At 38.0% G+C, this 27,793-nt stretch overlaps 1 protein-coding gene and 1 pseudogene across 2 annotated transcripts in view; one reads left to right on the forward strand and one right to left on the reverse strand.

The window, feature by feature from the left end:
* The window catches only part of UCHL3 (ubiquitin C-terminal hydrolase L3), a 46,034-nt gene extending 20,639 nt beyond the window's left edge, over positions 1-25,395 (reverse strand). For both annotated transcript variants that reach the window (XM_028526472.2, XM_036011287.1), the window contains exons 1-6: positions 25,253-25,395; positions 25,127-25,138; positions 17,332-17,460; positions 15,802-15,958; positions 15,351-15,436; positions 13,220-13,267 (exon numbers count right to left, since the gene is read on the reverse strand). In XM_028526472.2, coding sequence (XP_028382273.1) covers positions 13,220-13,267; positions 15,351-15,436; positions 15,802-15,958; positions 17,332-17,460; positions 25,127-25,138; positions 25,253-25,294 — 474 coding nt within the window. In that variant the 5' untranslated portion in view covers positions 25,295-25,395. The remainder of the gene's footprint in view (positions 1-13,219; positions 13,268-15,350; positions 15,437-15,801; positions 15,959-17,331; positions 17,461-25,126; positions 25,139-25,252) is intronic.
* Positions 22,612-23,967, forward strand: LOC118497329 (annotated as a pseudogene).
* Positions 25,396-27,793: the final 2,398 nt, after the last annotated feature.

Consider the following 27,793-nt stretch of genomic DNA (forward strand, 5'->3'; position numbering starts at 1 on the left):
CACGAACCACTGTACGTGTGACATAAACCTATCTCTTCATTTTGGCCAGAGAAACCCAGAATAGGCTTTTCAGGGACCCTAGGAATTTCAAAAGAAGATTAAATGTTTTGCTTTGCAGAAAGAGCTCTAAGAAATTTAATATATTATTTTGGGGGGAGGAATTAGGTACACACACTCACTTTAAGAGATTTTTAAGCATTCTGATTCTGACTTACATCCTCTCAGAATTAAAAAAAGAGTGAGTGATGTGGATACAGTCCGTAAGTATCATGACAGTGTTTTTTTTCCCTGAAGAAGCACAAGGGTTTGGATGACCTGCCCCAAGCCGTGTAACTAGGAACTGTCAAAGCCAGAGGCAGAACCCATGCGCTCCAATTTCAGCGTTTTCATTACACAGGAAACCACCAGCAACCAATTTTGCTGATTCCTAGAGGCAAATCTATTACCATTTCTATCTGTATTCCCCAAACACTATTCAAATCTTTCAATTTTTAAAACATAATTAATTCAGAAACAAAAAATGCTCGGGTTCTAAAAGGTAAAATTGTTATTCCTTCACCATTAATGTGCATGTCACTTTGCATATATAAAAATGAGTCAATAGCTCTTTCAACTGTCAATAATAAAAAATTAGAAATGCCATAAAAGCTAAAAATAAATGAGCTGGACTTTAATAAAAAGGTGGGGGGAGAGTGTCTGTCTAAAAAGCCACCTAACTTTTCCTTCAGTTAATGGACATGGCTCTGTGTGCATAAAAAAATGAAAAGATTAAACTATCCAATAATAATCAAAGAATTAGAAATGTTATAAAGGATAAAATGAAATGAGACAGACCTTTTTAAAACAGGGGCCTAAAAGTACTTCTCTATTAAGAAATCAAGCCCTGGCTGGTGTGGCTCAGCAGACTGAGTGCCAGCCTGTGAACCAAAGGGTTGCTGGTTCAAATCCCAGTCAGGGCACATGCCTGCGCTGTAGGCCAGGTCCTTGGTCAGGGGCATGCTAGACGCAACCACACATTGATAGTTCTCTCCTTCTCTTTCTCCCTCCTTTCCCCTCTCTCTCTAAAAATGAGTAAGCAAATCAAGTATTTGATTTATTATAAAAGCTTAAGTCTAAATTGTTCTAAAATACAAATTTAAAGTTAGTATATTTAGGCTTATAGCCAAAACATTTACTCATTTAAATGGGTAATCTGTTATTAAGAAAAATATCATTATAACCATGTAATTTCATGAATATAAAGGGATCATTAGCTGACAAATACTTAAAATAATTACTGGCTTCCAAAATCTACATAACATAACATAACATGACTATAGTTGGTTTATGGGCAAGATTTATGTTTAAAATAAGGAAAAATCAACTACTAAATAAGAGCTAACTTAGATATTAAGGGCCGCAAAAAACAGAGTATTCAGTACAACTCTGAACATTCATTCGTAATTCATTACATAATTACATTACATTCCTAGATCTGTGTAACTTTGCTTATAGACCAAAAATTTTAAATTAGTTTTTTGTTCAAGGTAGAAATGAAAGACTAAAGTAAAAGTTTAGAATTATTGGTTCTGATGTTTAACAACTCTATTTTTGTCTGTTTTAGCAATTTTGATATTATCTATTCATTTTGTTGCCTTAAGAGCACGGGCAGTACTTGCTGGCTATGTATTCCAAGACATGTTAGTAACTTCAGTTTCTAATCTGTAAAATGAGGTGATACCTATTTTAAGGAATTGAGAAAATGAAAGTAGGATACATGTGGTGCTTAGTATAGTGTCTACCCTATAAGATGCATTTAGTAAATGGCAGCCATCATTTTAAGACAACAAACAGACTTTCAAAAGCAGTGAAAATTAAGATGATGATAATACTTGGAAAAAAATGAAAAGCATCTCAATTTCCATCGCATTTGCCCATAAATGACATTAAAGAGTAGTAAAGTCTGACATGGTAGCACCCCAAAATGATGTCTAATGTTTACAACAACCCCAAGTATCTCAAGGAGAGAATCTTTTGGCTTGAGTATCTACAATATTTGTGGCTGTCTGGCAGAGAATAGTGTGCCCTTTCTTCACAGTATCTTCTTTCCTCCACAGGGCAGAAATGGAAATAAAATACTGACAAGAATAAAATTCAACCTTTTAAAAGAATGTTAGCTTCTTACTTGATAACCATCAGTAATTATGATTCCTTTTACTGATCTGTTGATAAAATAATGTACTTGATCATGACAATTAAATTTAAATTATTTCTATGAACTCTCAGTGGCATGTCCCTTTAGATTTCAGAAATACCACTCAGTCTAAAACACAACACATGGAAAGGAAAAAGAACAAGGACATGTGTGTGCAGATGTATGAGAATATGTATACACATAAACAAAACTACTGATGTTTAAAATCAAAATTATAAATTAATTCTGAATGGATTTCTGTAGATTTTCAAGTAAATTTTAGTACATTGCATTAAACAAAATTTAAAGTCCAAATTTAAAACTGGAAAGTAAAACCAGATTCCTGCAAAACATACAAACTTTCCTTCAGAGTATCCATATTCAATTGACAAGAAATCAAAATAAAACATGTGCTAGATATCAAAATACACAAAATACCACTACATACCCCATGGAAAATCTGAATAATGGCAAGTTTCTTCATTTTGCTTTCCTAATAAATCAACTTATCAACAGATTTCAAGAAATTCTTGACTTTTTTCCCTTAAAGGTTTAACAATTATGTTTTCTCTCTTCCATTTACAATTCTCCACGTATGAAATCACTGTAAATGCAATGATATGAGTGTGTGTGTGTGTATATATATATATATATATATGTGTATATATATATATATATATATGTGTATATATATATATACATATATATATTGCATTAAACTCAAGCTTACCATTTTTAAGCTGGCCAAACTAATCTGAGAGAAGCCTCAAATAAGATTCTCATTTACTACAAATGAAAAGAAATTTAAATCCTATCATTAATCTCTACTTTGGAAAGTTGTAGTTAACAAACAGAAAAACCCACCATCTCCAAACACAAACTTGACTCTATTTTTATTCCTGAAGACAGTTTTAGATAGAAGAGTTACATCTAGCCAGACCTGGAAAAGTAAACTGATGAGCACTCTAAGAAATGTGCTTTAAAAAATCACAGTTTAATATCCCCATTTTATTTTATTATTTTTTTAATATCCCCATTTTCAAAAGCCTCACATTAGAAAAGAAAAAAATGAAAAGAAAACCAAAGATGAATAAAAAAGAAAAACAGACTATTTCCAACCATATTAGGACAAAACATTTGTTAAGAAAGGAAAACAAAGTGTAAACAGGATGAAGTAGTAACTACATTGTTAACCTTTCAACAACCAATTTAATCCATGTATATGTCATTTTAAGTGACATTTGATAAAGAAGTCATTACATGCATGGAGACACAGTGTCAGTGCTTTGAAAGAGAGAAACTGAAAGAATGATTTGAATACTATTTTCCACACTATGACTAATTCTAATTTTTACTCCCTCTTTCAAACTCAAGTCTTCCATTCAACTCCATGCATAATCTTCAAACACACCTGTATTCAAGGAATGGTGTGCAGAAGAAATAATAAAAAGTAGATATGAGACAGAGGCAAAAGGAGCTGGAAGTTCCAGAACATGTCTCAATTTTAAGATGAAGGTGCCCCCAAAAGATTTACCTTAAGTACTGTTGGAATGGGATAAAGAAAATGGTATATGGAAAGTATATGGAAAATGAAGAAGAATCAGAAAGTTGCAATTTCAGATTTCTTGCAAAACCAGCTATGCTATACAGCTTAAAATGCCTGACACTTTTCATCAGAGTCCATGCTTCTATCTGATTCTTCCAGATAATCAGGAACTTAAATTGTACAGTATGTAAGAACTAAGCTTCTTCCTAATACCTTCACAGGTTCTTTCAAAGTCAAAGCAAAAAATAAATCCTTAAAGAAGGAAAGTAAATGTGAGCATCTTGTTGTAATTCTAACACAATCTAACCAAAGAGTGTACACCAGAATAAAACAAAGCCATGCAAACTACACTTAGATACCTAACAAAGAAGAAACTCAATATTATTTTACCCACTGAAAATTTGCATTGATTGAGTCAAAAAAAGCATAGTAGGTGCTCAGACAGGTTACCTGGCTAATCAAATGAAACAAAGACAATTACCTATTATGTAACAAGAACCTTAAAAATGTTCATTTCCTTGACTCAAGGTAATTCTACCTACAAGAAACTTATCTTAAAGGAAGAACTTAAAATGAGTACATGGATAAACAAAGAAATTCAAGGAAGTTATATTTTTAACTTCAAAAACTGAAAACAATCTGAACATCAAAAGTTAAGGGAATTAGACATTAAATTATGGTTCATTCACATGACAGCACACAGCCCTGAAGAACTTAAGAAAGGATTTTGATGAAACAAGAAACTGCTCATAACAAAATGTGAAGAAAAAGCCCCCCGCACAATTGTTTGACTTCAACTGCTTAAAAAATAAATTTAAAAAGATTCAAAGTCAATAAATGTTAATAGTTAAGTGTCTTTTGCTATCTTTTTCATACTGGCATGTTTATTTAAAAAAGAAATACAACAGCCTTGGCTGGTGTGGCTCAGTGGGCTGAGCTCCAGCCTGTGAACCGAGAGGTTGCCAGTTCAATTCCTGGTCAGGGCACATGCCTGAGTTGTGGGCCAGGTCCTCAGTTGGGGGCGTGAGAGGCGACCAGTCAATGCTTCCCTCTCTTACTTTCTCTCTTCCACTCTCTCTAAGAAATAAATAAAATCCTTAAAAATAAATAAATGTTAAATAAATAAATAAATAAATAAATAAATAAAAATAAAACAATTGTAGCAGTTGCTATTATTTTGTATTATGCTATAAATACACATAGAGGTTCCTGAGCAGACTTTAATTTTTTTTTAAATGTTCTTATCTTTAAGGTTTCTTTTTTTAAAAATATCTTATTTATTTATTTTTTAGAGAGGGAAGGGAGGGAGATAGAGACAGAGAGAGAGAAACATCAACGTGCAGTTGCTGGGGGTTATGGCCTGCAACCCGGGAATGTACCCTGGCTAGGAATCGAACCTGGGATACTTTGGTTCCCAGCCTGCGCTCAATCCACTGAGCTATGCCAGCCAGGGCTAGACTTTAATTTTTTTAAAAGCCAAATAAGAACTAAATCATCAAGAAATATCTACTCATATTGCTCCTAGATTAATATGGACAAATCACACACTTTAGAAACTGCTTTTTTTAGATAAGTATGAATGAAGTAATAAAAGTAGACTCTGAAGGCAAATAAAATATCCTTTTGGGTTCTTCTTTAAATGTTATTACCACAACTTTTTTAAATTATATATTTTGTATTATGTTACTATAGTTGTCACAATTTTTCCCCTTTTGCCCCTCTTCACCCACCAAGCCTGACTCCCTCAGGCAATCCCCACCCCATTCACTGTTCATGGTCATGTGTGTAAGTTCTTTGGCTGCTCCATTTCCTATATTGTACTTTACATCTTGATGGCTATTCTGTTACTACCCATTTGTACTTCTTAATCCCCTCACCTCTTCACCCATTCTCCCACAATCCTCTCCCATCTGGCAACCACCAAACACTCTCCATATCCAGGGTTCTGTCTCTGTTCTTCTTGTTTGCTTACTTTGCTTTTTAGATTCAATTGTTGATAGATATGTATTATTGCCATTTTATTGTTCATAGTTTTGATCTTCTTTTTCTTAAGTTAAGTCCCTTTAACATTTCATAATATAATGGTTTGGTCATGATGAACTCCTTTAGTTTTTTCTTGTCTGGAAAGCTCTTTATCTGTCCTTCAAGTCTAAATGACAGCTTTGCTGGGTAGAGCATTCTCGGATGTAGGTCCCTGTCACCATGACTTTGAATATTTTTTGCCAACTCCTTTCAGCCTGCAACACTTCTTTTAAGAAATCAGCTTGCAGTCTTATGGGAATGCTTGTATAGATAACTAACTTCTTTTCTCTTGCTACTTCTAAGATTCGCTCTTTATCTTTAACCTTTGGTATTTTAATTATGATGTGTCTTGGAGTGGGCCTCTTTGCATCCATGTTGTCTGGGACTCTGTGTACTTCCTGGACTTGCATGTCTATTTTCTTCACCAAATTAGGGAAGTTTTCTTTCATTATTTTTTCAACTAGATTTCCAATTTTTTGCTCTTTCTCTTCTCCTTCTGGCACCCCTATGATACAAATGTTAGACCTCTTGAAGTTGTCCCAAAGGCTGCTTATACTACGCTCATTTTTTTTTTTTAATTTTTTCTTCTTGTTCTGATTGGTCTTTTGCTTCCTTATGTTCCAAATCATTCATTTGATTCTCGGCCTTATCCACTCTACTGCTATATCACTGTAAATTCTTCCTTACTTTAATTAGTATATCCTTCATTTCTGACTAGATCTTTTTTATGCTGTTGAGGTCTTCACTAAGTTCCTTGAGCATCCTTATAACCAGTGTTTTGAACTGTGCATTGGATAGATTGCTTATTTCCATTTCATCTAGCTCCTTTTCTGGAGTTTTGATCTGTTCTTTCACTTGGGCCATGTTTCATTCTCTCCGCATTTTGGCAGCCTCCCTGTGTTTGTTTCTATGTATTAGGTAAAGCTGCTATGACTCTGTGTCTTGGTACTGTGGCCTAAGGTAGTAGGTGTCCTGTAGAGTCCAGAGGCACAGTGACCGCTATCTGGGTACTCAAGGTGTGACCTTTGTATGAGCTGAGTACACCCTCCTCTTGTAGTGGGGCCTTGGTTGCTGTTGGCAGATCAATGCGAGGAATTTACCTAGGTCAGTCAGCTGCAAGGATGGCTATGACTACTCATAGCCAACCTCTGCCCTCCATGGTGAATCAGCTGTGCAGGGGCAGGGTAGTGGTACTCCGATGTGGTCTGTGGCTGCCCACTAGGTGCACAGGCTCTAGGGTTTCCCAGGTGGTGCAGCCAAGGTCAGACTCCACCTGTGTTCTGCCCAGAGCCACCCTGCACGAGCTGTAAAGCAATCTGAGATGGCTGCTACTTATGCTGGGCTTGGAGATTCCCAGGCAAAGCTAAGCTGTGAATCTAGGCTGGTTGATGCCAGTGCCAGGCCTGGGGCCACTCAGCAAGAGGTACAGGGTTGGGGGCTCACTGAGGTAGGCTGTTGCTTGTTTGAGAGAATTTAGGAAGTTGTGAAGCATGAACCAAGACCAGCCATTCATATGGAAAAGCAGCTTTGGTGGAACTGTAAGCTGGGTGGGGCAGAGTCTCTGGGGAATCTCCAGAGTGGGGCAATCTCCAGTGTTAGCAAGATTGATGGAGTCTCTCAGATATGACACCCACCTGCTCGCTCTATGGTTCTGTGGGGGAAGGTTCAGAAAAGGTACAATGGCCTTTGCCCACTTTTCTATCTGGGAGAAAGCTGTCCCCAGATGTCACCTTTATGAGACACTTCAGTTTCTCTCTATATGCCACTGGTACCTTGCAGGCTGTTACCTTGGTGCTGGAGCTCAGCGGTAATGAGTCTGAGTAAGTCCGTGTGTGGGTTCTTTAAGAGAACCTGCTTGGGACTCAAGAAGTTTCTTCCACAAACTCAATCCCCACTGGCTTTTACAGCCAGAAATTGTGGGGACTCATCTTCTTGGCAATGGAACCCTAAGCTGGGAGGCCTGGTGTGCGACTGGGACTCCTCTCTCCCAAATTTTTATCCACTATACGTGCATGTGGGACCAGCTCGTTCCACATCTCCATCCTCCTACCGGGTCTGGATAAATGTGGTTTCTTTAATTCCATAGTTGTCAGGCTTCTACTCAACTTGATTTCTGATGGTTCTGAGTGGTGGTATTTTAGTTGTAATGTTGCTCTGATTGAACAAGGAGGCAAGCCCTGTTTACCTATGCCATCTTGATCGGAGATCCCTTTTGGATTTTTCCCTTGCCTTCACATTTGACTTACAGATTGCTTCCACCATTGTGTCACAATTTTAAAAATACTTATTTAAATTCCTCATATCCCATCGTTGTCCTTTTATGATTCCCATCTTAAGTTGAAACATAAAAGCAATAATATTCAGTGCAGGTTAATGACAGTGGGGCTACTGCCCAAATTTCTGAACAACCATGGTGGGATGGGGAAAAACATATAGTAAACAATTAGTCTATAGCAACATGCTATGGCCAATCCTCCGAAAAGACTACTGTATCTTGGTGGCTCAACTGATACCTCATTTAGTTGACAAATTCTGCATACAATAAGGCTCCTGCCTGCACCGTTCCCCTGAAAACGTTCTGACAGAGAGTATCAGTGATGCTGGTGACGACTGCATTGCTATTGCACTGTTGCGATTGGCTCCACTCCCTCTGCCCACTCCTTTAACACCTACACGCCCCAGGGTTTTATTGTGGCCACTACTATTCTCCCTCTACAGAATTCTCCAGGTTCTAACTATTACCCAAATGCAAAGACTCTAGACAACTCCCCAGAGCTTTAGCATATCCAGCTCCTACACAGATGCCCATAAACTCACCTGAAACTCAACACGCTGAACACCAAGCACACCATCTTTGGTGGTTGTCTACTGTCTATAAAATTCTAGCTGCCCCCTGATCTGACTTCATCCTTTTACTTCAGTGTCATACTCCACCACTCACATCCATTTTTCCGAGTGTCTAGTAAAATAAAATTACCACTTAATTTGTAGTGAAGGCCTACTCTAGGCCAGGCACTATTCTAAGTACTTTGCATGACTAACTCATTAATCTTCACAGCAATCCCATAGGGTACATGCTGTTATCTTCATTTTATGCTGAGGAAAGTACCTTGCCTAAGCTACTAAGCAGGGGAGTCAGTATAAAAACCTACCTCCCATGCTCCTTACCTTTATACTACGCAATTTCTCATAAATGTCTACGTATGCCAAGCACTGTCCTGGGGAGGCAGGTGAATGCCAAAAAAAAAAAAAAAAGACATATGCCTTCATGGGACTCATAAACAGAATAAACAAGAACATAAGAAACTTACAGATTATTAAAAAGTGTCAGAAAGAAAATAAACAGGATTTTGTAACAGAAAATTCACAGTAGTGGACATACCTCACAGTGATGAAAGTCTCTTTGAAAATTACTTTTAAGGTAAAACCTAAAGGATGAAAAGGTGCAAACTATGCAAAGAGAAAGGGTCTATCCAGAAGATTACTGGGTTATTAAAAAGCACAAAGATGGTGTTATAGACCTCCCTGTGTTACCCCCAAATTCCTGTGTTATAGCCCTAACCCTTCAGTGTGACCGTATTTGTAGAGAGGGCCTTTAAGGAGGTTAAGGTTAAGTGAGATCAGAAGGATGGGGCCTCATCTGACAGCACTGGAGTCCTTATAAGAAAAGAACGGGACCTCTCCCTCTGCCCATGCACAAAGAAGGCAGGCCACATGCGGACACAGCAAGACGGCACCTGTCTGTAAGTCAGGAAGAGAGGCCTCCCCAAAACCAGCCCAGACGGCACCTTGATGATGCTGACTTCTGGCCTCCAGACGTGTGAGGAAAATCCATTTCTGTTGTTAAGTTAGCAAGTCGGAGGTATTTTGTTATGGAAGCCCAAATAAACTAAAACAAATGGGAAAAACCAAGATATTTATGGGAACTGACAAAAACCAGTGTGCTAGAATACAGAGAGTAATGGAGATAATAGTCTGCCGAGACTTAAGTCCCCAGAAGATAGATGAACCAGAAATGAGATGACCACAAAATACAGTGCCTGCTGCAGGAGTTTTAAGCTAGTTAATACTGGATTTGGAAATGAATGGTGTGGCTTTTGTTCCCTCAGTGACTGGGAGTCACTAAAATAGAGGGTGGGCTAAAGTACATTTACAGTGGTTTGGATGGAAAAATACATTACCACAAGAATAAAAATGAACTCTGTGTTCCATGTACTCACAACGCTAAACCTACTCTCGCACACCCATGTATAGTGACTAGTATATAACAATGTATATTCCACACTGGAATACACAAAACAGCCCCACATAACAAAGAACTGAGCCTTTCCCAAAATGTTGATAGTGCTTTAATGAAGAACAATAGCTAATACGTATGTTTTGTTTATTCAAGGGCCTATGAAAAAACAAGATTTAGCCTTTTTTTTTGTAGTTCTTATACCACTAAAGATAGTTGTGAGCTAATTCTGGCGAATTCACAAATATAGGCATGAATTCACAAATTGTGCCTATGTGCAAGGAACAGTGTTGGATACTTTGGGGCAAGCCCAGATGAATCAGCCACCAATCCTAGGCCCAAGAGCCAACAGTAAGGGTGATACAACACCACATTTCATCAAATCTGAGCCACCCTATCTAATGGTTATAAGATGTACCATTATACAACACCAAGTATGTAAATTTTGATATCAATGGTAAGACACATCCTAATTTCAGAGCTATTAATATGTGAAAAGAAAATATACATCTTAAATAAATTAAAAAGAATATGAAAACAGTTAAAATAAAAATAGTATGAGTGATATAAAAGAGTCCATAGAAGGGATGGATTGCTTCATGAAGAAAGTGGTATTTACAACCAATCCTGAAAGATGGGAAAAACCAGGAGGAACAGAGATTGAGGGAGGGAATATTTTTAGAAAGAGGGAATTGCAAGAGGCAAAGCATAGCAACAATAAAGTGAGGGATGGCTACAGAGAAATATTTGAAACAAAAACACTTGAAAATGGAAGGAACAAGTGTTAAGAAACCCTTGCATAGAGCTAAGCTACAGAGGCTGAATAATTACTACATATACTTCGGTAATGGTTCCCAATTTTTTTTTTATCCCCTAATACACTTCAGGGCTAGAATATACATCAAAAGTACGACTCAGTCTAGCAGTGATCTTCAACTATAAAAGACGCGAATGGAGCAGAAGAAATTAATTCGCATGGGAATACAGCTTGAAAAAGTGTTCCTGACTTCTGCCTCCAGCTCACCTTGAGAACCACTGCTTTCTATGTACCCAGGGAAGGCCTAGAAACATCTGCATGGCCAAATGATTCAGGTTACATTCCGGCACAGGTAATCCAGTACAACTGTGTACAGATGAATGAGAATTAGAAAAAACATTAAAGACTGAGACTTTACATAAGCAGCTGATCTTCCAGGCAAGAAGTTAAGCAAATTCAAATTATATTAGTAATAGTGGGGAAAATGTATGGTGGAACTGTTATAAGAAACAGGAAAAGAAAATCAGAGAAGAAAATGTTTAAGACATAAGGCAAGAAACTCACACAAGAGTATGTGTATTTTAAAATACTGGTGGTCATTCAGATGATATCAAACAGGCATCCTAGTTTAGGAATGAAGGAGTTTAGATCTGGAAAAAGAGATGTGAACAGCACCTGACATGAGGCATTAAAGCCATCATTTGCATAAAGCAACAAAAAGGTGGCAAGAGAAAGTGCCCCAAAGACACTTTTTAAAAAGTAAACATGTTTTAAAGCATTTGGTTCCTTTCTATCAATATAAATAAATGTTTTCATACTTTACAAATTTCATACTGATCATTAATGCTAATTTTAACCCTATAAATTTAAAACAAAAATCGAAGCACAGTGAAGGTTAAGAACACACCAGGTTCATATAAAGCAATTCAAAACACAGAGCATTTCACTAGTTTCCAATCTGGAGCTACTCAGACATGTTGCACGCGCATGAGTGTGTGTTTGAGTGTGTGTGTGTAAACAGTCAAAAAAACAGAAGTCCATATTTCTGAAAGGAGAACCTGAGAGCAACCCAGAAGGTATGATATAATTAGGAAGAATTAATGTTTAACTCCCTAAATGGTTTGATTATAAACATTCAGTTATCCAATTTGATCTATGAAAAACTGTTATACTATAGTATCAAACTGTTTTTTCCTCTAAAACTTTTTTCAAGATAGTGGGAATATTTAAGTTCACTCTTTTTACTTGTATTATTATTTTAATTCCAGCGAGACAGGAAGGGAGAGACAGAAACAGAGAGAGAAACAGTGAGACGAGAAAACATCGATCCGTTGCCTCCCGTCTGTGCCCTGACCAGGGCCCAAACCCACAGGCTACAGATGTGCCGACCAGGAAACGAACCTGAGATATTTCAGTTCACAGGACAACACTCCAACCAAAATGCTCTGGCCAGGGCTAATTCACTATTTTTAAATCAGGTATTTTAAAAGTATTGTTAAAATATAAAGGCAATGGCAGCTTTGTACCTTAAAAGTATGGTTTCGAGTCACACATGGGATGAAAAAGAAAAAATATCTGTAATTTTCTGATGTTAACACTTAAATATGTTATAAATACACCAAACGACTTTAATTAAATTCTATTCATTTTGATCAAAATACCTTTTGACAGTCTTCCCCTGAGAGTGGAAGGTTTGGAGGGAAGAAAAGAAGAAATGGAGAGCAGTAACAAGAGAAAGCAATCGAATGAAAAAGAAGAGTGAGAGAAGGAGAGGACCGGCCACCAAGCTGAAGACCCAGCTGACGAAGAGATGCTGAAGATCATCACGCCGCCCCAGAACAGATTCACTGAGCAAAGGGAATGATGCAGCCTTTTGCTAGAAGCTGGGTGTGATAAGACTCTTGAAAGTCATACAGGTTACCTACTCTTACTGTAGTGCAGGTATGTTTCTCAAAATACCTGCAAGTCAAAGGAATCTGCTAGGGCAGCGATTTTCAACTGCTGTGCCACAGGAATTTTGAAAATATGCACTACCTGGCTTTTTGGGCAGGGGCACTGACCTCTTTTCCCTTAGACTGTCAAATAGTCATCCAGTACTAATGAATCAAAATTATGTCTATTTTTTTGTCAGGTTGACAAAAAATATTATATATTTTTTTGGTGCGCTGCAGAATTTGTCATTAGTTCATATGCGCCTTGAGATGGAAAAGGCTGAAAACGGCTGGCCCCCGGGCACCCAAAGCAAACAACGCACAACGTGCGGTCTCCCCAAGGGACTGGGCAAACTGAGGTGGCCGATGCCCACATGCATGTCAACAGTTTGTCCAAGCGTGTCCTCATGCTACTTTGTGGCTCCTTTTCACAGAAGCAAATTCCTTCAAAAGGAAAAAAAAGCCCAAGTAATTTTACAAAACTACATGTTATACAACAACGCTGTGGTTAAATTTACACATGGCAAGAAAACTTTGGAAAAATGTGAAGTACCTCAGTCTGACCTTCATGGGCACTGGTCTCATGAGTAACTCGAATAGCCTGTAACAGGAATACAAGGAATTAATAGGAAAAAATATGACTATATCCCACATTTTAAATGAAAACAACAATATTAAATTTTAACATCTAAAACACTGATGAAACAACAAACTGGAGGAAATTTAGGAAAAGCTTAATATTAAATATTTAAGAATGAATTCTGAGTAGCTAAATGAATGGCTGTATTTTCCAACCCACAAATCTCTGAGGACTTAGGACACAGAATATTGGGTTATTTGTAATCTCCTGGTGTAAGCGGGAATCACTGAACAGAATTGTTAGAACTAGCATTTAATGCTTTATTCAGCTGAGTAAAAGTAAGCATCTCACAGGCAGAGACAGAAGAAGCTTAGCTCATCTGTTTCTCCAGGTTGCATGCTCCTCTGTGGCTCTGGCTGTATTTGTGCTTAGTCATGCAGCTTCAGTCAGCAGTTTAGAATGTGGAGCAAAAAGCATGCATTTATCAGAAGCTAGAGGTTTTAGTTTCTGGAACTTAAAAAAAATGCTCTTGTAATACCTACTATTAGCAAAGATGAAAAGAAATAGGCGAAGTAATAAATTACAGGTGAAAGTAAATCCTCAATGCATGGCAATTTGGCAGTAAGTATCAAAGCCTTAAAAACATGCAAAATGTTTGATCCAGCAATTTTTCTTCTAGAAGTCCATATAGTTACGTATAATTGTACATAAGCATATATAATTATGGATATTTGCAAAGATTTAGCTACAATAATACACCTTTTAGTATTTTTTTAAATAGTGAAAAAGAGAAAAATATTTAATTTATGACAATAAATTACTGGTTACATAAAATACTATACAATGGAAAGCTATGCAGCCATTAAATGATCATGTCAAATATATACTTACTGGTATGTAATACGTTTGTGATAAGTTAAGTGAAAAAAGCAAGTTACAAAACAATATTACAGTGTGATCATATTTTTGCTTTAAAATATTGTGTATACACATATGTTCCCTATAAAAAATATTAATGGTGGCTACCTCTCATTGGGATTAGTCGACTTCTATGTTGTTTATTTTGTTTTTATGTAAAATAAAGATGTTTTATGAGCTCTGCAGGATTTTTTAAGAAAAAAACAACTTAAAATAGTCGAAGTACTATTTACAATGGTAAAACAACATCATCTAATCAATGGTTTTATTGGGGACAAACTGCATAAGGCATTGCTCTAGCCCAGGGGTATCAAACTCATTTTCCCCAGGGGCCACATCGGCCTCGCAGTTGCCCTCGAAGGGCCGAATGTAACTTTAAGGCTGTGTAAATGTAACTGCTCCTTAACTAGGGGCAGGGAGCTCAGCACCGCTGCCAGGTAGAAACTAGGTGCCGGATCGGATGAAACAAGGTGGAGGGCTGGATTCAGCCCACAGGCCTTGTGTTTGCCACCTGTGCTCTAACGAATAATATACACAACTACACTGTTTCTTATAATTTAATTAATGTTACCCAAAGGTAAAAAGCCTATATAATATTATATGTCAAGTATAATTGAAAAATTAATTTTTAAAAAGGCAAAATGCTTTCAAAAGAAAAACAGATTTCAAAAATAAAATTTAAATACTATTCTAAGAAAATTCTATGAACTGGTACAATCATTTAAAACTAGATTATGTGAATTCTGTCTTCACAATGCAAAAATATTATGCTGATAAAAGAGCTAGAGTATAGTCTGACATCTACCTTTAAACTTTTTTTTTTCCATTGGTCTTTAGCCTTATTCCAAATTCCCCACGAAAGACACACAGAATATTGTCAGGCATGGATTTATTATAGGGAAGGGATGGTAAGAAATAGCCTACCATAAGATATTTTATAAATTTGTAAATCAAACTACTTTTTTCTCTCATTCAGCTCTGGACATAGAAAAGAAGTGGCAAGTTATCAACATTTATGTGTGTTTCAGTACTGTTAACCTGAAAAGTACAAAATGCCTTTTTTAATGGATATGACAAAATCCAAAACTGTCCAAAACTACAGTTTCAAGACAAACCGCCAAACCGAATCTACAATCCCACAGAACTCTGCCCACACGTGAAATTAAGACAGACAGGAGGTACCGACGTCATAGTTCTCCAGGTATCGGGCTCGTTCTTCAGGGCTCATCGACACGGACTCCTCCAGGAATCTTTTCAAGGTCGATCCGGATTCTGAGAATATTAAGGAAGATGAAATTGTAAAGGTTTGATATCTCAAAGAGACTGATACATGGAAATACTAGAAGCGTGCTGCCTCTTTTTCAGGTAAAACCCTTTCACTGGTAAATGGGGAATATAAGAATATTGGGATAAAGACAGGGCTTAAGTTGTTTGTTTTGTTAAACCTCTGTTTACCAGTAATATAAAAGAATGGGAAGGATTAATAGCTGTAACAGTATATACATCCCATTATAAACGAAAGAAGGGAGGAAAAGAAGCTACATAATACTTTGAAAGAAAGAACTAGAGCACCACCTAGTGCTCAAGAAGATAACTTATACCTTGAGGGGCAAAAACAGCAGTAATGAAACATTTACCAAAGTGCATCTTGTCTTTATTGTTGGCAATAGCATGGATCAGTCCAATGGTTCCGCAGGCATTGCTGATCGTTTGCTTCATGAAATACACTGATGATGTGACATCTTGTCCCTGAGATTTTATTTTTTCTTCCTCTTCTGTTCTGAATATTTCATACTGTTAAGCAAAAAGTCAACAGTCAAAATATGAAAATAATATATTAAAAAGGACCTATAAGCCCTGGCTGGCGTAGCTCAGTGGATTGAGCGCGGGCTGTGAACCAAAGTGTCGCAGGTTCGATTCCCGGCCAGGGTACATGCCTGGGTTGCAGGCCATAACCCCCAGCAACTGCACATTGATGTTTCTCTCTCTCTCTATCTCCCTCCCTTCCCTCCCTAAAAATAAATAAATAAAATCTTAAAAAAAAAAAGAAAGAAAGAAAAACCTGAAAGGATACACAAAAACATAAATAAGTTATCTCTGGGGTAAGAGATTACTAGAGGATGTTTACCTTCTATTTTTTGCATTTCTATATCATTAAATCATACTATCATAACAAAATTCATACTCTATTTCTAAGCATACAATATTCATAACAAACAGTGACCATTCTCTCTAATAACTGGTTGTAAAACAATACAGTGCAGTGATGAATGTTGAAAGTGTGAGCTCTATATCTGACTGCAGAGTTCACATCCTGGCTTTGCCATTATTAGCTGTGCAACTGTAACAAACTGATGTCTCTGTGCCCCATTTGTCAAAAGAGTTAAAAATGATACAAAGATTAAAAATGAGTGAGGAGGAGCAACAGAGGGAAAGTAGAAAGATGATTTTATTATTTTGTCTATTGTTTTCTTATAATTTTCAGATTCCAATAGAGTAGGGAGGTCAGCAAACTACAACCTGCAGGCCAAATCTGTCCAACTGCCTGTTTTCAGAAGCACAGTTTATTTTTGTATTGTCTGGCTATTTTCACGCTAGAGGTGAGGCTGAATAATTGTTAACAGAGGCTGTAAGGCCTGCAGAGTTGAAAGAATCTACTATTTGGCCCCTTAGAGAAAAAGTTTGCTGATCCTTGCAACAAACAAAATAAACATCACCTATTAAAGCCCATAATTAAAAAAACACTTCCAGCCCTGACTGGTGTGGCTCCGTTGGTTGGGCCTCATACTGCAAACCGAAAGGTCGCTGGTTCAGTTTCCAGTTAGGGCACACACACTTCTAAACTATATACTTTTCTATAATTTATACATCAAAATGTGATTAAATGTCACATCAAACCACCACTCAGGCAAACTAACCACATTTTTTTAAAAAAGAAAAATTACCCAAATTTAAAAGGGTAACTCAGGGCTTTACTGTCCATCTATAAGTCAAAATCTAAATATCACCTCTTCAAGAAAACTAGGTTTTTAAGGTATCCCTGAGCCTAGATTTCCTTTTTATGAAAGAAGGGAGTCTTCTGTTCCTAAAGACGGGTGTAATTTTCAACCGAACAGTAACAGAGAACTTTGCCTGTACTGAAACCCTGTGTCTCACTGCACAACTACCTTTTCCGTAATGGGGAAGAGAAGCAGCACTGCGCACACCGGCCTCGGCACCATGCTGAGGAGCTCGGGGTCCATCCCGTACACGTCAACAAACTGCCAGTTAGGGTGGAGACCTAATTGTTTAAGAAACTGGTAAAAGGAAGAAAAAATAGTGTTAATAAGGAAACAATAAACAGGGAAGTACCGTGTATCTGATACATAAAAGGGAAAGCAAGGTATAAATATTACTGATATGCAGTAAGAATGAAGCAGGTTTCCCATGAACAGGCTAAGAAGAGATACCAATATATTTTTATCAATTAACAAATATTTAAACCTTATTACATACTGAGCAAAACTTTTTTCAAAATCCGTTACTTTAGGGCTGAATATAATAAGCCAATACTTCACCAAACCCATACCCACTGGCTCGACTGATATGTTAAAACTCATTTCCAGCACCTGATTCTTAATGAGATACATCTAAGTTCTAGTCAATAATTATTTATTAGAAGGTTTTATCCTGCTTACCAACACGTTTTATCCTGCTTACCAAAAACGAGGCCTGAAGTTTAAACATAAATAGGTAAACATCACGGATCATATCAATAAGCAAAGAGTATATAAAGCCAAAGAAGTCCAAATGACTTGCGCGAACATCAGAGACTATTTGCTCTGAGAAGCAGACTGCGGGCTTCCTGACCGGGCACACAGGGAAACCTGCTCGACTTCACTGCCTCTCTTGTAATTGGCAAGACAACTGTAGCAGTAGAACAGTGGTTTTTGGATTAAGATTTCATAAGAAAATAAAATGTCAGGCTCTAATCTATTGCAAAGAGAAAATGTAAAATAATGAGAATGATATCAATGTCACAATAAATTCTTAACAAATGTCTGCACTGAAGGAAGTTGATGATTTTTTAAAATACTCCATCATAAAAAAGTTTCAGATGACAAAAAAAAGGAGAAAAGGAAATTAAAAAATATTAAGAATTCATCATTATACTGTACCTCAAAAATACATTATAGTATCTATTGGTCTAACATTATCTGAAATTTAAAAATAAAGAGGTGCCTTGGGTATTTCTCCCTGAAGAATAGTCACAGGTTATTAGATCATCAGATAAGATCTTGCTAATCCAGCGAGTTTCAACCTTTTTCATCTCGGGGCACACATAAACTGATGACTAAAATTCTGCAGCACACCAACAAATATATTTTTTGCCAATCTGACAAAAATAGGTATAATTTTGATTGATTTACAAAAAATAATAATAGTAATTACCTACCCATTTTGCTCCAAACTGACTGTAAAAAAATCAGGTGCCTATACTTGTATATAAGGATTTCTGGTACCAAGAATTAACCAATTAGACATAACCTTATTATGCAACGTGACTGACTCTATGACCTACAAACTTATGGTTCAAGACAGGGCATTCACACTAGGTGACTATTGTTGTGTTGGCTACTGTTATTTTTTGTTTTTTAATTTGACAATTTAAAGGAAAAGAGGTCAGTGCCCCTGACTAAATAGTCAGATATTGCATGTTTTAAAAATTCTTGTGGCACTCTGGTCAAAAATTGCTAAACCAATGGAAAGCATGCCATGTTACATAAACAGTGTCATTCATCTCACACCCGGGTCCTGTAAGACAAGACCTTCCTGTTTAATGGGAATACCCCTCCATTTCTTTGCCTGTAGAAGAAACTACGCAAGGATAACATGATTGGTCAAAAGTAAGGTCCTAGATATGTTTAATAAGAAATATATTGAATTAAAGCTCTGGCTGGTGTAGCTCAGTGGATTGAGTGCGGGCTGGGAACCAAAGTGTCCCAGGTTCGATTCCCAGCCAGGGTACATTCCTGGGTTGCAGGCCATGACCCCCAGCAACCGCACATTGATGTCTCTCTCTCTCTCTCTCTCTATCTCTCTCTCTATCTCCCTCCCTTCCCTCTCTAAAAATAAATAAAATCTTTAAAAAATATATATATATATATATTGAATTAGTCCTGGCTGGTATGGATTGAGTACCAGCTCAGTGTATTGAGTGCTGGCCTGCAAACCAAAAGGTCACTGGTTCAATTCCCAGTCAGGGCACATGCCTGGGTTGCGGTTCCATCCCTGGTCAGGACATGTATGAGAAGCAACCAATTGATTTTTCTCTCTCACATCAATATTTCTCTTCCTCTCTTTCTCGCCCCCCCCCCACTTCCCCTCTCTCTAAAAATGAATAAATAAAATAAAAAACCAGGAGCATAACCAATAGTTAAATGAAAAAATGATGGTTCTTAAAACCTGGAAACTAGCAAAATAAATTTTAATACAGATTTGGTAAAAATAAGTTAATTAAATTATTTCAGTACAGAATGGGAAAACAATGAAAACATTTTAAGTGGAATTAAGAGAAAAAGAGTTTCCTTCTCTTCAGGCTCAACATGGACTGACTATGCAATTGTTAACAAAAGTGATAGAATGCTAGTCTACCATACAAATAAGTATCATTTTAATTTGTATCTTGCTACTTTACTGAATTCATTTATCAAATGGCATTTTTCACAGAACTAGAATAATCCTAGAATTTATATGGAATCACAAAAGACCCCAAATAGACACAGCAACATTGAGAGAAGAACAAAGTAGGAGGAATCACGCTATCTGATACCAAACTACACAACACTACAGTAATCAAAACAGCATGGAAATGGCATAAAAACAGACACACAGATCAATGGAACAAAACAGAGCACAAAAATTAGCCCATGCCTATACGGTCAATTAATCTATGACAAGGCAGGAATATGAAGTGGCATAAAGACAGTCTCTTCAATAAACGGTGCTGGAAAAACTGAGGAGATACACGCAAAAAATATGAAAGTAAGACACTTTGTTACACCATATACAAGAATAAACTCAAAACGGATCAAACTTACAAGTAATACTCAAAATCACAAAACTCCTACAAGAAAACACAAGCAATGAACTCTCTGACATTCCTCTGTGTATTATTATTTTTCGCTATATCTCCTTGAGCAAGAGAGAAAAAGAAAAAATAAATAAATGGGACTATATCAAACTAAAAAGATTTTGCACAGCAAAGGAAACTATCGACAATAACAAAAAAACCTACTGAATGGAAGAAGACACTCACCAATGATTCATCTGATACGAAGTTAATATCCAAAATTTATAAAGAACACACAGAACTTACCAAAAAAACAAACAATATAATTTAAAAAATGGGCAGAGGACCTGAATAGACATTTCTCTCAAGAGGACATACAGATGGCCAATAGACATATGAAAAGATGCTCAATGTATCTAATCTTCAGAGAAATGCAAATTAAAACCACAATGAAATATCACTTCGCACAATGAAATATCACTTCGCACCTGTCAAAAGGCTATTAGCAACCAGCAAAAAATCAACAAACCACAAATGTTGGTGAGGATATAGAGAAAGGGGAACCCTGTGTGCTGTTCGTGGGTTCGTAAATTGGTGCAACCACTATGGGATACAGTATGGAGGTCAAAAAATTAAAAACAAACAAAAACAAAAACTACCTTATGTCCCAGCAATTCCACTTCTGGGTACTTATTAAAGAAATACAAAATACCAATTCCAAAAGATACATGAGGTCTATCCAGAAAGTATCCAGCCACATACTATGCACAATAAAGCCATTTATTGAAGCAGATACAAGATACAACAAACACTGTACATAGGACAGTGATTCCTCAGTCCCCTTCAAAGTAGGCACCTTGGGACCTCACACAGTTCTCCCAGCATCTCTTCCACTGTTCAAAACACTGTAAAAGCATTTGTTGGAGTCTCTATCAGCTGCCTAACCATATTTTTCCTGAATCTCATTGAGTGTCTGAAATCTCTTCCCTTTTAAAGGTGATTTTTAGTTTTGGGAAAAGCCAGAAGTCACAGGGCGCAAAATCTGGGCTGTAAGGGGGCTGAGTCACCTGAGTGATTTGATGTTTCACCAAAAACTCTGCACAAGACGTGACACTTGAGCGGGTGCACTGTCAGGATGAATCTGCCAATCACCAGTTGCCCATAGTGGCGGCCTTCTGAATTATTCGAATAATGTCCATGGAGTAATGTTCAAGCTCCATGTAAAATTTGATGCAGATTCATTGCTTTACTCACACAATCATTTTGAGTGCAAAAGCCACCTCATATACATGCTTGCTCAACGGCATCCACAGCCCCCACTGACTAGTGCAGTGAAGTCATCATTGTTCATGCATGCGCATTCCAGTCCACTCTCCTTGGCTGCCAGATTACAATGATGTAGCACAAACTGTTCTCGTTATATTAACAATGGTTGGACTTTTTCTGGAGAGACCTCATATGCACCCCTGTGTTCAAAGGAGCATTATTTACAATAGCCAAGATTTGAGAGTAATCTAAATGCCTGTCAATAAACAACTGGATAAATAAGGTGTTTTGCATATATGTGATGAAATATTACTTGGCCATGAAAAAAAAAATGAAATATTACCTATTTGAGACAACATGGATGGACCTACCAGATATTATGCTAAGTGGAATAAGTCCATCAGAGAAAGACAAATACCATATGATTTCATGTATACGTGGAATCTAAAGAACAAAATAAACAAAACAGAAACAGACTCACGGGTACAGAGAAAAAAAACTGAAGGTTGCCAGGCGGGAGGGGCATTGAGGGGCTGGGTGAAAAAGGGATTGAGAAGTACAAACTGGAAGTACAAAACAGTCACGGGATGGAAAGGAACATGGTCAATAACACCGTTATAACTATGTATGGTGCCAGGTGTGTACTAGACTTTATTGGGGGGGTTTCATAAATTGCATAAAAGTCTAAGCACTAGGCTATACACTTAAAACTATTACAAAATAATATTGAATATAAAGTATAACTGAAAATTTTACTAAAAAGTACTATTCAGAATAAGTGCAGTAATCCACTATTTTCAACACAGATTGAATATTCAGAGTGAATTATGATATCACTCTGGGAGGCCTATTTTACAAAGGACAATGACAAACAAAAGCAAACTCAAAGGAAGGTGACCAAGAATGATAAAGTTTTGGAAGACATCTCAGCTCTAGGGTCTAGGCATGTTCAGAAAAGACTTAAATCACTGGGGTGGTGGCGGGGCGGGAGGGGGGGGTTAGGGGGTGGAGGGTAGAGCAAAAAGGATAAAGTGGGTGTCCACTCATGGACATGGACAACAGTGTGGTGACTGCTGGGTGATTCTATGATTATGTAGAATCTGTATTTCTCTTCTTTAAATGATCATCTCAAGAGATGCAGAAAAGTCATTTGAGAAAATTCAACCTTGATACATGATAAAAAAAAACTCTCAGCAAACTAGGGAAAGAAGAGAACTTTCTTAGCCTGATAAAAAGCATCTACCTAAATCCTATAACTAACATCTTTAATGATGAAAGATCAAATGTTTTCCTCCTAACATCTGAAACAGGGCAAAAGTGTTCTCTTATTTCTATCCTATTAATGTTGCAAAAAGGAATAAAAGGCATACAGATTCAAAAGGGAGAAATGAAACAGTCTATTCAGAGAATATGATTGCCCACGTAGAGAATCCCAAAGCATCTAAAAAAAAAAAAAAAAAGAAGCTAACAGAATAAGTAAATTTAACAAGGTACAAAGTCAACATATAAAAACCAGTATCTCCAGCTCTGTTGCTGAGATGGCATTTGACCCGACAGAGCAGCATCTCAGACATGTCAAAAAAGGTGTTTTGATTCTCTAAAATAATTAGAAAAGGCCCAAGAAAAATGTTCCAAACAAGTTCAAGACTTTTCCAAATGTTGCAAGGAAACTGGAATCCTCATGGTAGTAACATGCCAGAAAGAAAACTCTGCACTGAAAGAATGTCTAACACCTTACTATAAGGATGCTGCCTTTCATGCAGTATGCAAAATGGAATACCTGAGAGAAAAAGAAGGATTCTGAAAAACTGGAATTCCTATCAAGAAAAGGCTACAGAAGCTTCCAACAAGGCAAATATTCAAATGATGCTCAGTAACCCTAATCATGGAAATCACAATTACCTAAAATACTGAAGTCAAGGATATGTGTTTCCTTTATCTTTAGTTATGAACATATTAATTTTATTTAAAATAAAGTTTTTAATTAAAAATAGTATTTCTATATCTAGAAATGGACAATTAGAAATTAAAAATTTTAAACAGTATAATTTACAATAGCACCAAGTGATTACTAAATACTTGCGTTATTAATCTAACAACATATGTGCGAGATCTCCACGCTGCAACTACAAAAAAACTGTTGAAACAAATCAAGTAAATAATGAGATGTACCATTTTCATGGATTGCAAGGCTCAATATTATTAGGATGCTAAGTTTCCCCAAAGCATAGTTCTAGACTTAGGCACACATACACCATTAAAATCACAACAGGGCTTTTTTCTGGAAATCATCAAGCTGATTCTAAACAATTTTGAAAAATAAGACACTATAAAAGTACAGTAATCAAATCAGTGTGGTACTGGTGAAACAAATCAATGGGAATGAACAGTCTCCGGATATACGGCAAACTGATTTTTCACAAAAGGCGTAAACACAGTTTTGGGTAAGTTTGAAAGGAATATCCTTCTTTCACTATGGCGTTAAACCAGAAGTTGCAAATGCTGACTTCTCCTGCCTGAAGATTATTCGCACTTTACAAAGTTGTCAGAGTGTGTTAGGGAAATAATGAACAGCAAATTTCAAATGGGTAAAACAAAACAAAATTAATGTTGATCGGAAACGCCCCCATAAGAATAATGTAAAAGATATAGGCTGGGTTTTAAGCTTTTTCTAGATTACTAAAGCAATTAGAGCTGGGAGAATAAAAGTCATTTCAAAAGCATATAATAAACCCGAATAAAAAACCCAAAGAGTTTGCTGTCGACACTCAAATATGTCTACCTTTCCTTAAATAAGGAATTTTCTACAAGCTTTGAAAACCAAAAGCCAATTCATTACGCGACAAATTGTTATTCCTGGGTGATGAGATTATGAGAGGAAAGTTTTTCATATAATAAACTAAGACGGCAGTAAAAAGTAAACTAGCTGTTGAGAATGTAGGGCAAAATACACCTGACCAAGTCAAAAGTTTTTACGTGGTAGCACGTATTTTCTTTTAATCGAGTTTCTGGGGGATGTTCCCAGAAACCTGAACTTGAACCTCCAAACCCAGACGAACTTTAAAAGGTTTTACGTGGCAAAGGATAGTGTGGGAACAAAGATACGGGGCTTTCTATGGTATCAAAGCAATTGAATTCCAGTTTAAAGAAACTGGAAGCGAAAAGGGGCGTGACGGGGAAGAGAAGTGACTTTATGGGGCAAGAGATGATTGAAAGATGATTTCACAGTGCAGGCGGTGGATGAAATTACAAGGACTGGGTGGGCGAGTTTACAAAGCTTGGAGTCAGGTAGTGCAGGCAAATTAGTCACCCAGAAATACTGGGGTGGGAAAACTACGGAATCGGCACGAGCGGGAGGCAAAACGAAAAGGGAATAATGAGTAGGAATACTGGGTGGACATCCCTCAAACCCAGAGAACGTGGTGACCGGGGCAGGGGACCACAAGAGAAGGCGAAACAGCTGGAGGCACCTCCATCCAGGAGCCAGGTGGGGGAGAGACAGCCCTAAAATGGGCATACCTCTATTTATCTATCATATCGCAAGAAGTACCCTCATGGAATTCAACCCAGACTCCTAGGGGGCGTGGAGGTGCAGACGGCCAGGGAGGGCTCCGGGGTCCCGAGCGACGAGACACCTCACTCACCTGGTTGGTGACCTGGAAACGAAACAGAGAACACGATTTAGAAACAAACCACCCCAGACTAGCTCTGGCAGCCCGGTTCCCGTCGCCCCGCCTGGGTCCCCAGGCCGAAATCAGAGTCGCGCTCACCTCTGGATTGGCCTCCAGCGGCAGCCAGCGTTGACGCTCCATGGCAGCTTCGCCCAGCCACTCTCCAGCTCTGACAGCCGACGCGGTCGCAGCCTCGGCCGCTTCCGCCCCCGCGCGCCCCGACCTGGGACCGTCCACCCCACCGCCCTCTGGGAGGGGTGCAGAAGGACGACGAAGAGTGTGGTAACACTCCAGGCCCTTTCTCGCTCCCTGAAAAGCCACGAGTTAGTCTTAAATTTTAAGTTATCGCATACTCAGAGAGAAAATTAATGATCCAGCTCCATACTGCAAAAAGAAAAAGTATCTGGGTCTACAGTCCCCTTCCCTCACACTTGGATTCTCCCCATCAGAGCCCAGCTCTCGCCTACTACGCATGCGCCAGGAGCAGGTCTGGAACCGCGTGCTTGCGGGCGCCCCACCCATTCTTGCAGCGTTAGACAGAGGCGCTAGGGGGCGCAATACTGAATCCTAATCTAAGTCTAAGAGGTAGGCATAGGGTAACTGCCCAGGAGTTGATGCCACAGAAGCTCCATTGTCGAGGTGCAGAAGTGATGTTTTGACCTTGTCTGCTGTTGCAGAGTAGGAGGCATGTTTGACAAAAAATGTCAAGTACCTGTTATGAATCAGACACTGTACTTAGTATTGGTTACACAAAGCTGAGCTTCAAGTAGAAGACAAGAGGGGGACAAAAGAATGAGGAATCATCGTGAAGTGTGATACATATCGTAGTGTGGATACATAACATGAGGTGTGGTGGAACTAAGCACAGCGAAGTGCACCTAAAGGTGCAAGGGACTGTCCACAAGGCTTCCTGGAGAAGATGGGCAGCTGGAATAAAACCTTTTGAAAGGGGTGCTCTGAAGAAGGGAAAGTATGTATGCTTTGTGGCTGTAGAGTATGCAAAGTGGAAGGGCAGTGATTAGAGGTGATGCCGGAGAGATGAGCAGGGACAGGCCAATCAAGACATCTGGGCTTCATCTAGAAAACTGCAGGCAATCATTGAAGGATTCTAAGCAGGATTTTCATATCTCTCATCTACCAGACTGTAAATTCCATGAGGCTTGCAGCAGCATATTTTTTAAATTCTTCACATTGTTTCCCTAAGACCTAACCCGGTGCCTGATACATAATAGATGCCCAATAAATATTTGAGGAGTGAATGGAATAATCAGGTATACTGAAATACCATTTGTCAATAATGTAGAAAACTTGCAAGTGAAATGATGAGAGAGTTAATTGAGGCAGTAGTCATGGAGATGGAGAGGCAAGCACAAATTAAAGAGACACTGTTTTAAGGGGGCATCCCTTTGATGAACAGGAATTGTTAATGGTAACTCCAGAGATCTGACCTGGGGTAGAATGTATATTACCTTTCTGCACCCAATAGACGGCATTCAGGGAGAGGAGCAGTTAGAGAGTGAGAAAAAGATTATTTTATTATACTGTGTTTGCCTTTCTTGGGGAATTTCCGACTCTCCCACTCATGTTTTTCTGGCCACTGTTCTTTGACCTCCAAGGAATTTTCATTGCATGACTCCTCTTTTTCCTTATCTATCTGATAGCTTGTTGCTGTCCCCACCCAACTGTGATTTGGTAAATCTGAAATATCCAGCACATGATGGACAGCTGTAGTTGCATAATATATAAGTTGCATGGCCAGGCTCTCAGTGACATGCCAGGGGCTCTTTTACAGATGACTTGATATCAGAGGAATGGACTTGCTCCAGAACTGAGTTTCTGCATCATGACTCTCCTATTAGGGCTTACCTAAGATTCCATACAGCATCCTTATGTACCATGAACATCTCTAGCATCATTGGATCTGCAGAGAAATAACAAGGCAGCTTGCCATTTCAGAACACTCTCTTGCTCAGAGATCCAATTAACTGGTGATGGTCCATGTTACCCAATAAAAGCGTTGCAGCTGTATTCCCACGTGTGGCATATGCTGCCTTCAACATATGCCACACGTGGGATATGTTACCTTAGAGATGTTGTCCCAGCATGCCTAGACTTTTGGACCCATTAAAACTTTATTACTGTGGTAGGTTCCTAGTCTTCATAGGGTTTAACTGTCCCCCTTCGGCCTGGATGTACTTACAGTCCTATTGAGGGCAGCACTTCTCAAACCTGAATGGGCATACGAACATCTGGGGAGTCTGAAATGCAAATTTGGATTCACTGAGTCTGAAATGGGATCCAAGATTCTGCATTATTGCCTCATTTTTTTTAGCCCTCCCTTTATCCACATCCTTTACCATATAACTGTTAAGTTTTTTCCATTAAGGGGCAAAGTAGTGTTGATCCTCAGTATTCATGAATCCTGAGTTTTAAATTTACCTACTTGCTAACATTTATTAACAATTCAATAACCCCCTCCTCCCCCAAATCAATGCGCTTGTCATTTTTTCAGTCATTCACAGGCATGGGCGGAGGAGTGGCAAAAAACTTGCATACTCAGCTGAAGTCAAATCCTGGAAACAAGTGTTCCTTTTTGCAGTCTATTTAGTGCCACATTTTATGCATTTTTGTGTTTTTTTG

The sequence above is a fragment of the Phyllostomus discolor genome, chromosome 11 (assembly GCF_004126475.2).
Source record: "Phyllostomus discolor isolate MPI-MPIP mPhyDis1 chromosome 11, mPhyDis1.pri.v3, whole genome shotgun sequence".
In the NCBI taxonomy this organism is placed as follows: domain Eukaryota; kingdom Metazoa; phylum Chordata; class Mammalia; order Chiroptera; family Phyllostomidae; genus Phyllostomus; species Phyllostomus discolor.